Source organism: Hyperoodon ampullatus (assembly GCF_949752795.1).
Source record: "Hyperoodon ampullatus genome assembly, chromosome: 11".
NCBI classification, from domain to species: domain Eukaryota; kingdom Metazoa; phylum Chordata; class Mammalia; order Artiodactyla; family Ziphiidae; genus Hyperoodon; species Hyperoodon ampullatus.
Window position 1 is genome coordinate 73,597,917 of NC_136924.1, and position 12,903 is coordinate 73,610,819.

The following is a 12,903-nucleotide window of genomic DNA, read 5'->3' on the forward strand; positions in this document are numbered from 1 at the left end:
TACTGCTAAGCGTCATACATTGCACAGGACAGTCCCTCACAACAAAGAGCTATCTGAGCCAAAATATCAGTAGCGCTGAACCTGAAGAAACCTATCCTACACCAAAGGATGAAATTTTATATTACTCTTTTTGGTACCTATGTACATTTTGTTTTTCCTTTAAATGTGTGACACAGAAGCTCCTATGCCCTCTATTTGGGACCCAGTTGGGGTACAAAAGATTTTTAATTAAGCCCATGTTTTCTTAAGTCCAAAGTGATTCTCTATAAGCATCTATTATCAGAGGCTAGAATTGACATGCTTTTGCTTTGGTGAACAGCTTTGCTTGGATTTATGGGCAGTTATGAAAGTTTGTAATTAGAGATGCTTCTGTTTATTCTTATGTGTAGGTATAGAGAGAAATCTTTCCATTGGATGTTTGTGTGTGTGGTTTGCGATATAAATGATCCTACAGTGAATCATTCCTAGTAATAACTAAATACATGGACTGTGAGACAAAATTTTGAGGTATTTTGACAGTGTTGAGTTTTGGGGTGTTGTAATGGTACTCATTGTTACAGGATTTGTTTTAATATTTACTCTTTTGTGTACACAGGTTAAAAACTGGGTCAAAGAATTACGGAAAATGTTGGGAAATGAAATCTGTTTATGTATAGTTGGTAAGCATCATTACTTTTTAAAAATGTCCTTTGTTTCCTTAACACTTTATTAAAGAATAGTAAATAAGTAATTTTCATTTTAAAGTTACATGAGAAAAGAAGAGTGGTATTTTAGTATTTAATATTTTAGTATAATTTGGGATTTGGAAGTGATCTTTCAGGAGATTCAGACATCTGTACTTCAAGGAATGCCTTTGGGGAGCAAGTGGGAAGCCCTATACATGTAGGGCTTCAAGTCCCCCAGCCTTGCTTCAACTTGACCTTTGGTTTTTCATCATAAGATTATTTTAAAAAAGAAGAGTTCAGCAACTACTTTACAATATAATTTAAATCAATGACTTAAGCTGTGTTCTTGTTCTATATATTTAACTATACACATTTTTGAGTTAAGAACAAATTTGACTCCAAAGATATAAATAGATCATGATATACTAGACTGGAGAAATATCTTAAGAGGTAAAGTAAAACAACTCTAGAACTCACTCTTGGACTTCTGGCATTTCTCTTTGGTTTCCTTTTTCTTTAGAGTATTATTTCTATGATATAACAGCTAATTATTGGGCAATAAAGTGTTCCAGACACTATGCTGTGTACTCAGTGGACATTATCTCATGTAATCTTCACAGCCCTATGAGGGCTTTGTAGAGGAAGCTGAGCTCTGTAGATACTTGCTCAATATCATGCAGCTATCAGATATGGGATTCAAATTGAAGTCATTCAGTCTCCTCTGCTTATGATATTAATCCTATGAATAGCCTCAGGCTGTTTTCTCTCTTCCTTTTTATGTAACTGATAAATGGCTTGGGAGAAACCAGGGTAGTTTTAGCGGAGGACATAGAATGGAGTAGTCACCGTGGGCAAATTCTGCTTTTAGCCGTAAGAATTTTTTTGTTTTAACCTAAGTTTACATATCTTACATTTTGTCACCATTAGGTTGGTAAACTTTACAGGTCCAGATCAGGGTGCAAGTTTTGGGAGAGGAACAGGAGCTGATCTGCCCTGCTTTTTAGTCTAGGTGCTAGATGTTAGGCTAGATGGTGGGAATATTTCAAACAAGAACACTGGAGTTGTAGACCACATAGGAGTTTGGGACCAAAGCTGCAAGCTAGTCATTAGTGAGTTTGGCCTGCTTTTGTCTGTCTGGTATACCGGACTTACTGGGAGTAGAAGTGGTCACAGTAGGTGAATGACTAAAGATTTGATGATTTGGGATTCTGGTTATCTCTCAGAAGAGAGGAAGGAACTAACACATTCTAAGAAACATAGCTAACATATTCTTAAGAAAGCCAAAGAAGGGATTTCCTTGGCAGTCCAGTGGTTAAGACTTCGCCTTCCAATGCAGGGGGTGTGGGTTCCTCCCTGGTTGGGGAGCTAAGATCCCACATGCCTTGGGGCCAAAAAACCAAAACATAAAATAGAGGCAATATTGTAACAAATTCAATAAAGGCTTTAAAAATGGTCCACATCAAAAAAATCTTTAAAAAAAAAAGAGAAAAAAAGGAAAGTCAAAGAAACCTCAAGAACTTGTTGCTTGACCAAGGTTACAAAGTAACATTTAAAAAATTAGCTGGGTGGGAATTCCCTGGTGGTCCAGTGGTTAGTGCTACGCACTTGCACTGCAGAGGGGCATGGGTTCAGTCTCTGCTATGGGGATCTAAGATCCCACAAGCCTCGCAGCACGGCCAAAAAAAAAAAAAAATTAGCTGTGTGAATAAACTTAGGATAATTAACTTAAACTTTGTATTCTTCATGTTCATATTCTAAGAAGGTTTAGTAATACTGAATCTGGTAGCTTACTGCTCCCAAGTAGGGTTAGATACATCTCATTTCATGTTATATAATGTTTATTAATGTTTGTTATAAAGTATAAAAAGCTCTCACTCTCCCTTTTCCGTTGGCAAGTGTGACATGGAATTCTATTTGTAATTCAGAGTTGGAAGAATTTTGAGAGCCCATTTACCACAAAAGGAAAATTTCACGAAGTTACCATATCTGTGTAACCAGTACATTAGAAGCCCCACCAGTACATTGGGAGCCCCCCCCCCTTTTTTTTTTGTGCTCCTTTCTCATCCCAACACTACTGCAGTTGCCTTTTCCTCACCATCCTCTACCCCCAGACATAATCCTGACTTTTTACTGCAGGGACTGGTTTTGTTCTGAATTTCAGATAAATAGGATCATATGTGTATGGGAGCTTTTTTGTCTGTTTTTTGGGCTTTCCATTATGTTCACAAGATTCCTCTATGTTCTTGTATATAGTTGTAGTTCATTTTACTCTCTTTGCTATCTAATACTTAATTCTATGAATATTCCACAGTTTATCCTTTTGCTGTTGATGGACATCTGCATTATTTTTTCCACGTCTTGATTTTCATTTCATTCTATATATGTTCAGTGTTTATTTTCTCGCCTGTTTTAAAACTAACTTCGAAATAATACTACCTCATAGGATTGTGATGAAGACTAAATAATGATTTGGAAAACACTTGGTATAGAGTAGGCATATGACAAATATTTGTTCCTTTCCCTTTACACAAGACAGTCCTTCAAACATTTGAAGCCTACTTGGATGGTTCACCTAAAATCTTCCCTAGGTTTTCAACTGTTTGGGCTAACTTTCAGACATCCTCATCATCCTGATTATTTTTTCCTAGGTTTATTTCAGTGTATCAGTGTGTCTCCTACACTTGAAATCCAAACATTGTTGAGTCAGTGTATACCATAGCTCTCTCTGTTTTTAAATCTTCTTACTGTTCTTCTACCATCATTGCCCAAGATTGCATATACTTTTTAGCAGTCATGTCAACTCAATTTCTCTTTTACATAGATTATAGTTAACAAAAATCAGAATTCCTTTTTTATAAGTATTGGTCTTCTGTCAGGCTTTCCCCATCTTCCTACATAACTAAATTATTTAAACCTACGTGTAGGAATTTCAACTTGTCATATGTTTCTGAATGTTTATGTTTGATATATAATCTACTAGCTTTTTCATGTGTAAATTAGATGCCAAACCTTCTAGGTCCTTATCTAAATCACTGATAATGTGTAAAGCAGGAAGAGAGAACTCAATACTTCCGCTAGCAGAGAGACTTTTCCCTCTAGTTTTAGTTAATCCATTGATCAGCACTCTTGGCTGTGGTTGCTCTGTTTAATAGAGTATTTTGTTTCTAGTCTGTCCTTAACATTTGTATGTTTGTTAAACAAATATTTATTATTAATAATAGTTACCATTTATTGAGTGCCAGGTACTATTCTAAGAACTACACACTTATTTAAGCCTCCTGACAACATGGCAAGAAGGCATTGTTGCCATTTCCATTTTACACATGAGAAAATGGACTTAGAGAGCTTGATACTTCCCAAACTACATAGTATATAGAGATAGACCTGGGATTTTAATTTAGGTCTGTCTGCTACTTCAAGCCCATATACTTAACCAGTAATATATATTACTGGCTATGTACCAGGCTTTGAGAATAATGTAGTGAATAAGTTAAAAAATAGATATGGTCCTTGTCTCCCCAGAGCTTATCATGTAGGGTGAGAGAGAAAAACAAGCTCTTGTTGTACATTATGATACATGCTATCAAGGGGTTGGGGGTGTGCTGTGATAGCACAGAAGCAAACCGAACTAAATTGGGGGAGGGGTGGTTAAGGGATTTCTGAAGCCAACCAGGGTTGTTAGGAAGTGTGTTAATTATCATGGGTTTAATTCTCTCATAACAGTATTGATGTTCCATTTGATCATTCACTGTGATCATTTTCCATTTGATCAGTCACTGTGATCATTCACTGTGATGGCTGAAAAATACTCTATTGAACACGTCCTATGTGCTAGGCTTTTTACATATACCTTATTTTCACATCAACCTTGCAAAGTTTATTAGCTACATTTGCACAAAGTGAGACTAAGGGGTTAAGTAATTTGCCCCAAATCTTACAGTTTTGAAATGAGCCAGGACTTAAAAAAAAGTTTTATCAGATTTAAAAATTTCTTTCCACTAGGCCACACACCATCCAGTCTAAGCAAAATAAAGTTCTAGCTCTTTATTGCTATTAGGCCGTCAGCCCTTAGCAATGGGTATATCCCTTCCATGTTCTTAATTCAAATAGGTATTTTTAAAGAAGATAAAATTTTTAATATTCTTAGCAGGATAACCTTTTCCTCTCCAATAGCTTCTGTCAGTTTTCCCCCCTAGCCTTTATTGTACTATACTTTCAGGTAGGTGCTTACTTTGTTGGATATTCTTATTTTCAGGTGTTGTAAGCCTATTAGAAAGTTCCCAGTGTGTCTGCACAGTAGTATTGAAACAGATATGAGCCTCAACCGCAAGCTTTAGCTCTCTTGCTTTTAAAAGAACATAGCTAAAAAGGTCTTGAAAGGTGTCAGTCACTGACAGGCAGTTTTGTGACTTGGTCTGTGCTGTTAATCCATTATGAGCACTTATTGTTCAAAGAAATAGTAGTTATTTAGTAGAGGGATTTTTTTGTTTAAAATATTAATTATGTTATTGAAATAGTTAGCCATTTTAATAATAACTGGTTTTAGGGAACTCCCTGGCAGTCCATTGTTTAGGACTTGGCACTTTCATTGCTGTGGCCCGGGTTCAATCCCTGGCTGGGTAACTAAGATCCCGCAAGCCGTGTGGTGTGGCCAAAAGATTAAAAAACAAAAACAAAAACAAAAAAATACTGGCTTTATTAAAGTTTAGTTAAGTTTAAAATGCTGTTAAATAATAAAGCAGTGTCAATTATTTTCCCCAAATATTCATTTGAGGCAACAAGGTGATTGTCTACTTTCCCTATCCTCAGTTTTTAAAAATAGATGTTGGTAATTATGGTGGATTTTGAAAAAAGAGACATTAAAGTTCTAACAAACCAACTCATAGGGTTTTAGTTAATTGCAACAAAAGTCTCCTTTGATCTATAGGAGTCTGTTTTACCTTTTTACAGTGGCAGAATCTTGTGCCTGTTTGTTGGAGCTGCCTGCCACTGGGTGGTGCTTTGTGCATTCTTCATAGCATGAAACAACTTATTCCACTGGTGACTGTTGGATATATTGGTTGTAATATTTAGCAAATTAAAAATTTTATTGATAAAGTATAATGTGGGAAATCAGAACTGATATGTGTCTTCTTGCTGAGATAGGCTGATAACTGTTCAAAGAAGGAAGAGTTTATTACTGAATTTGTTAGTACCTGCTGAGCTTTAGTATGTCTGCTTCCCTCCCTCAACCTTAGGCTGTGGTGTCAGATCATTGCTTAAAGCTGCGCATGATTAGGTGCTCAGATTATTTGAGGTCTTCATATACAGAACCTCTGGGTTTGTACCGCTCAGTTCTAAGCATCGCATCTTTCATTGGGTGCTTACTTCAATGCTTTATCTGAAATTGTCTTCTAGACTCTCTAAGGTCCCGAGAAAAAATGACCTTATTTACAAGGTTTCCTTTTTCACCCCCATAGGTCATAATAGAAGAAATGAAAATATTTGTTTAAAGTGTCCTTTCTTAGGGTATTTTCCCCCTTTCCTGTATGTTATTTCCCTTGCCTTTAGCACTCTGTCCAGCCTACTTACCTTAATCTCTACCCTGTATATAATAAGGAATCTGCATTTTGTAGTTTCTACACTTTTGTTCTGGTGGCTTTATGGCATAATCTCAGTTTGGTTCCATTGTTTAAGGAGAGCTAAACTTACTTTCAGTAATTTAAAATCTGTATGATGTTCATATACTAAGTTGTCTCATGTTTTTAAAACAAACAGTAGTTTCTTCCCCTGCAGTGGTGAAGTACTTCAAAAGCCATATATTTTAATGCTTTCTTTAACCAGTTCATATCATCCAGAAAACCAAAATATTCTTAGGATCCAAGAGGTTAGCCTAATATATTTTCATAATTATTGATTGGGGACCATTTACACTTGGCTAAGACTCATAGGTTTATCCTTAGGATTCCCTAGTGAATTTTAGTCCCATTTATACCCTAAGTCAAAAATAGTGCTTATCTCTTTGGAAAAGTTATTTTCTCTGACAGAGGCTGCAGCTTCAGGAGGGATGTGCATTGAGCCATTTGAGGGAGGTTGAGGCATTCACCTTGACAGTCATGATCGGCCCTCATATCCTTATATCCAAATGTCCTGAAACCTTACAGTTTCAGGACATTTAGAAGGACATTTAGAAGTCTGGTGGGGATTTGTATTATTTTTCCAGATGATTAAAGTGGCAATTGTATATTTAGAATTGGCTTAATTTCATTATAAAAATGAATCAATAGTAAAGACTGGCATTTACATTTTCAAATTAGGTAATAAAATAGACTTGGAGAAGGAGAGACATGTTTCCATTCAAGAAGCAGAATCGTAAGTGTTATCCCTTCTCCCCTTCCTTCCTTCAGTCACTCTCTGTAAGAAGTCTTCCTCTTTGCACAATGTACTTTACCATTTAGTTATTACTCAAACCTCTTAATATAGATTGAGCTAGTGGATTCAGTGAAGCGTGTTTACACTGGCAATTTCTGGCTTTTGGTGACATTTAAAGTTATTCTACTTTCACTTCTCTTTCTAGTTTCAGTAAAAAGTATAAGAGTGATGCAAAAGAAAACCGTCATGGCCAAATAGTCAGTGAGTCACAAAAACTAAAGTATTTGGGTTGCAAATTAACTTAGAATAAAAGTCTTGTTTTATTCTTATTTAAAAGTTGATTCAATATATAGAGACGTCAAATGGTATATAATCTTAATTTCACTAAACCTGGGTTAATTAGTAATAAGTCACTAAAATTGCTATTGTAAAAAAAGTTCAAATAGCACTCATGACAAAAACATGAAACATTTTTACGTCAATTACTGATGTTACTTTTTTTTTTAAGGTATGCAGAATCTGTGGGAGCAAAACATTATCATACTTCAGCCAAACAGAACAAAGGAATTGAGGAACTTTTTCTTGACCTTTGTAAAAGTAGGTATATGGCTCTTTTTAAAATATTGGTAATATTTCTGGAGTGATTTTTTTTGTTTGTTTTTTGTTTTTAATTTATTTATTTTATTTATTTATTTTTGGCTGCGTTGGGTCTTCGTTGCTGCGCGCGGGCTTTCTCTAGTTGCGGCGAGCGGGGGCTACTCTTCATTGTGGTGCGCGGGCTTCTCATTGCGGTGGCTTCTTGTTGCAGAGCATGGGCTCTAGGCGCGCGGGCTTCAGTAGTTGTGGCTCGCGGGCTCTAGAGCACAGGATCAGCAGTTGTGGCGCACGGGCTTAGTTGCTCCACGGCATGTGGGATCTTCCGGGACCAGGGCTCGAACCCATGTCCCCTGCATTGGCAGGCAGAGTCTTAACCACTGCACCACCAGGGAAGCCCCTGGGGTGATGTTTTACAGTTTCCATTTTGACCATATTGATGATTTGTCGCATCAACCACTATTATTATTTACTTAATATCTTTAACTCATTTTTTGAAGCTTAAATACCTTCTTTAGCCCTATTTCAAGTAGTAATCAATGGCTATGAAATCTTATGTGTAGTATTTGCTAAATACGTATTAAAATATATGCATTACTATTAAAAATAAAAATGGAAGGGGAATGGACAGAATAAAAGAGATTTAAGAGTTGTAACAACCTGTTGTAGTGGATGGACCTTATTTGGATCCTAATTTGACAAACTAGTGAAAAAGAACATTTGTGAAAAAATTGGGACTATATGAACACTCACTGGATATTGATGCTATTAAGAAATTATTGTAAATCTTTTTAGGCGTGGTTATTGTGTAGTGGTTATGCTTAAAAAAGAATTCTTATATTTTAAAATGTTTTTATCTTTTAGAAATCATATTAAAATAATTTATGAATAAAATTATGTATCTGGGATTTGATTTAAAATAATGGTAGGGATGATTGCCAAGTATGGATGAAATTGTGTGATGGACATACAGATTTTCATTATGCTCTTCTTTCTACTTTTATATATGTTTGAGCTTTTCCATATTAAAAAAAGAGAAAGGAAAATGTTTATTATATACAATCTGAAAGTCATTTCTCGTATCACCAATAGAATGCACACTAAGGAAAACTCTAGTCTGTAGAATAATGGATTGAAATGATTTTGTCAAATTATATTCCTTGTAGTTATAGACCTCAGAATGATGGGTTTTTGCTCTAAAAAATGTACATATACACAAACTTTGAAGTAAATTTCAGTTTTATGTAAGCTTGAAGATCATTCATAATTCTTCTAGAGCATTAATTCTCTAAATGTGGTCCCGTAATCAGCAGCATTAGCATCACTTGAGAGTATGTTAGAAGTGCAAATTCTTGGGTCTTACCCCAAACCTACTGAATCGGAATCTCTGGAGGTGGTGCCCAGAATCTGTGTTTTAATCCCTCGTTATGATTCTGATGCATACTAAAATTTGAGAACCACTGCTGTACATATCAGTCACTAGGAGATCTTGTTAAAATGCATAATTTGATAAAGTGCGTCTGATGTGGGCCTGAGCTTCTCTTTACTAACAGACACCCAAGCGGTAATGACACTAGTCCTCAGACCATACTTTGAGTACTGAGGTTCTAGATCAGTGGCTTATAAGTGTTAAATATCATATCTTTATATAAAAGAATTGAGTATTCTCTATACGTTTATTTTAAAAATTACAGAACATGTACAAGTACTTATGATTTTCCATATTGTAAAATATACATTAAAAAAATAGAAATTTTGAAAGGTTAAGGAAAAATAAATTGAACGTTTGTCTAATTTTACCTCAGTGGATTATCCCGTATACCTCAATTTGGAAACCATTGTTCAAGAGCAATCTCTGGACCCAAGTTTAAGAAACCTTACTCTGTTTTAAGGACTCTCTTTTCTTTCCCCATCTTTTCAGATATGTAGTTTGCAACTATTTACTCGTAGTCTGTGTCTTATACTCTCATTTTTCTTAACTGTCTCTCAAAGAGCTGAAGTTCTAAATTTTAATGAGGTCTGATTTATCAGGTTTTCTGTATGAGTCATGTTTTTCTGTCTTACGTGAGAAACCTTTGGTAACTCAAAGTCATAAAGATTTTCTTCTACAGAGATTTCCTCCTGTGTTTTCTTCTAGAAATTTTGTTTTACATTTAAGTCTGTAATTAATTTTTTGTTAATTTTCACATATGGTGGGAGATATAGATTGAACTTTTATTTTTTACATGTAAATGTCCAGTTCCAGTACTGTCTCTTGAAAAGATTGTGCTGGACCACACAATCACCAGTATCTCACTGTCATCATTCGAGCAACTTCTGCTGTATCTTTAAATCAGATAGTGTGAGTCCTCCAGCTTTGTTCTTCCTCTTTCATCTTAAACTCTTTTGTTCTTTCAAATGTTATTTGGTTAAAAGTTTACATGACTTATTGAAGAATAAATCTTGTACCCTAAATATTGCTTGTACTTGGAACAATTTGACCTTCTTTGACGTATTTCTAAGTATACTTGGAAAATCTTAAGGATGACACTTGTATACAGTCATTTGTTTAAATAAAAAACTTTTTTTCTCTGGTGATGTCACTGTGGCTGTTATACAACTGGACAAGTACACTTGCTATTAATTTTAGCTAGTTTCCTTGTTGGTTGAAAGTCAGAAATAGCTATCATGGTGGTAAACTGAAATTATAGAAACAGAAAACGCCGATTGTGGTTCTAAATAATTTCTGCTTTCTCCCTCTCTTAGGGATGATAGAAACAGCACAAGTGGATGAAAGGGCAAAAGGCAATGGCTCCAGTCAACCAGGAGCTGCAAGGCGAGGTGTACAAATTATTGATGATGAACCTCAAGCCCAGAGCAGTGGCGGAGGGTGCTGTTCTTCTGGATAACTGTTCACCCCTAAGGAATAAAAAAACAAATAAACTGTGGATCCTTGCCCTCAACACAAAGACTGCCATATTCCAAGTCACATTATTTTACCAATGGAATTAGAGAGTTAACAGTATTTTAAATTACGTTTATAACACTGCAGAGACCTTAAGTGCTAAACTTAGTGGGGTTCGTGACCAGAGAATTGGCATTTTCTACACATGTTAACAAAGCAATTACCAATGGCCTTTTTACGTATTTTTTTTCTTTAACAAGGAGTAATATGCATGTAGAAAAGACCTACTTAAAGGCTTCATTTATATTCTTTTAAATCAAATCTTTATTTAATAACTTATATATGTTGTTGGAATGGTATACATTTTTGCAGTCCTTTGTATTTTGTGGTAGTTTGAATTGTATCACTTCTAAACAGCAAACTGTTTTTGTTTTCTTTTTTTTTAAATTGGCAGATACCTGAAGTACTATTTTTGCAGGGTTTGCACAGGCCCCTAACTGTCTACTACACTTTGATATAATCTATATTCATCCTGTATGCTGAGCTGATAAAATACATTGTAAATTACATATTAAATATTTTATCTGCTTTTACAAGCGCAAGGTGCAAAAATATATACAGTAGTCTCATTGATGACTGTAAAGTGAATTAACATTTGGTGATAATGTCTAAGCTTTTTGACTCTGATCATAGTTCCCCTTCACTTTTGTCTTAACTTGAAAGTGGCGTGTTTAAATTTTCTCATATACTTTACTTGAATTATTGCTGTTGTCACATTTTTTGCCTCTGTAAATCCATCTAATAATTGAGCAACAGCATTTGCCTTTTGGTTTGGGGTTTTTTTTTTTTGTTCTTTTGTGGGTTTTTTTGTTTTGTTTGTTTTTTGTTTTCTGTTTTTTTTTTTTTTGTTTGGATAAAAGAAAGAGATGACTTCTGCTGATTTTGCTTTAGAATGGTTACCTTAGAAGTATTTGAGTGGAGCATGCTGAGTTTCACTGCTGCAAGGCTTTAGTTTTCTCTTAGGCTTTATGTGAGATGGACTCATTGGTATGAGAAGAGAGGAAGAAGTCCCAGATAGTAGCCACTCACCAAGACTCATTCATACAGCATGTTAGTGGTAGTTTCTCCTCCACAGGCAGTACTTTTAGATCCTTTGTGAGCAAGCTGTTTCTGGTCACTGCTTGCCAGAGATGAACACAGAAAGCTTTGTTTCATTTTATAAGAGCTATCCTTCTCAGTTTCTTTGAAGGGAAACATTTCATGTAATGAAGTTATAGCGAACACTGGAAAGATTTATTATAAAATTATATTCTTGTATACTTTGTAAATTAGTCTCTCATTAAGTTTTTTTTTTTTTTTGTCTTTAAGCATAGGACTGATAGAATAGAATCAGGCACTGCTCATAGGAGGAACACAAATTGTGGAAATTAACATAAATTGTTCTTATTCTAATATATATATTTTTCCATTTCTGTCATGCTTGGAAAACTAGTAAATGTTATGTCTAAGATAAAATGGAATGGTCCCTGGATTTACTTCTTACAAGATGCAATAGTATACAATAAAGTTGTTAGCATGAGCAATTAAAAGAATATAATGAGGTTATAGTTACTAAAGAAGTAACTTTCCCAGATGGGTTAAAGTTGAATAAATTGACACCTTGATGTTATGATATTAGAATTTTAACTTAGTATTAAGTATTCTATAAGGCCTCATTTTACCTTCCTTAATTATTGTCCTTGTCAAACTCAACACACTGCTTCTCCACTGTGTGTGTTTAGGGAGGGCAGGGTGGAAAGAGTCTTCAGGAAGATAAGCTAAAATTGTCTGTGTAGTCTCTTGGTTTCCTGTGAAGTTACTGTTTATGCAGGAGGTGGAGGGAGGCAGGGGAAATCATGAGTACAGATAAAAGAAAAAATTGTTTTTGCCCTCCTGGTAGTAAAGAAAGCCTTGTCATTTCTACTGTTGTAGATGTAGATGGGAAAGAAGCTCTTCTCCATTGGAGTGAAGTATGTTTTTAAAACTAATTAGACATGAAATTGAGCTTTATTCCAAAAAATAAAATCATAAAGCCTGATAATTGGAGAGTTGTACTCTCGATTTTTGACCCTATATTAATGATATAAAGTCCAGATAGAAACCTCTGCTCCAGAGTTGCCAGATAATGATATGGTACAACCACTCTCGATGTTTTTTTTTTCTTTTTCTTTTCTTTACTCTTCTTTGGTTTCTATGTACCTTTCTTTTTTTTTTTTTTTTTTTTGCGGTACGTGGGCCTCTCACTATTGGGGCCTCTCCCGTTGCGGAGCACAGGCTCCAGACGCGCAGGGTCAGCAGCCATGGCTCACGGGCCCAGCCGCTTCGCGGCATGTGGGATCTTCCCGGACCAGGGCACGAACCTGTGTCCCC

At 35.4% G+C, this 12,903-nt stretch overlaps 1 protein-coding gene across 1 annotated transcript in view; it reads left to right on the plus strand.

Annotated features, from left to right (window-relative positions):
- The window catches only part of RAB21 (RAB21, member RAS oncogene family), a gene marked incomplete at its 5' end in the record, with an annotated part of 28,080 nt that extends 17,543 nt beyond the window's left edge, over positions 1 to 10,537 (plus strand). The window contains 4 exons of the mRNA XM_079714672.1: positions 596 to 659; positions 6,962 to 7,016; positions 7,525 to 7,613; positions 10,356 to 10,537. Coding sequence (XP_079570798.1) covers positions 596 to 659; positions 6,962 to 7,016; positions 7,525 to 7,613; positions 10,356 to 10,498 — 351 coding nt within the window. The 3' untranslated portion in view covers positions 10,499 to 10,537. The remainder of the gene's footprint in view (positions 1 to 595; positions 660 to 6,961; positions 7,017 to 7,524; positions 7,614 to 10,355) is intronic.
- Positions 10,538 to 12,903: the final 2,366 nt, after the last annotated feature.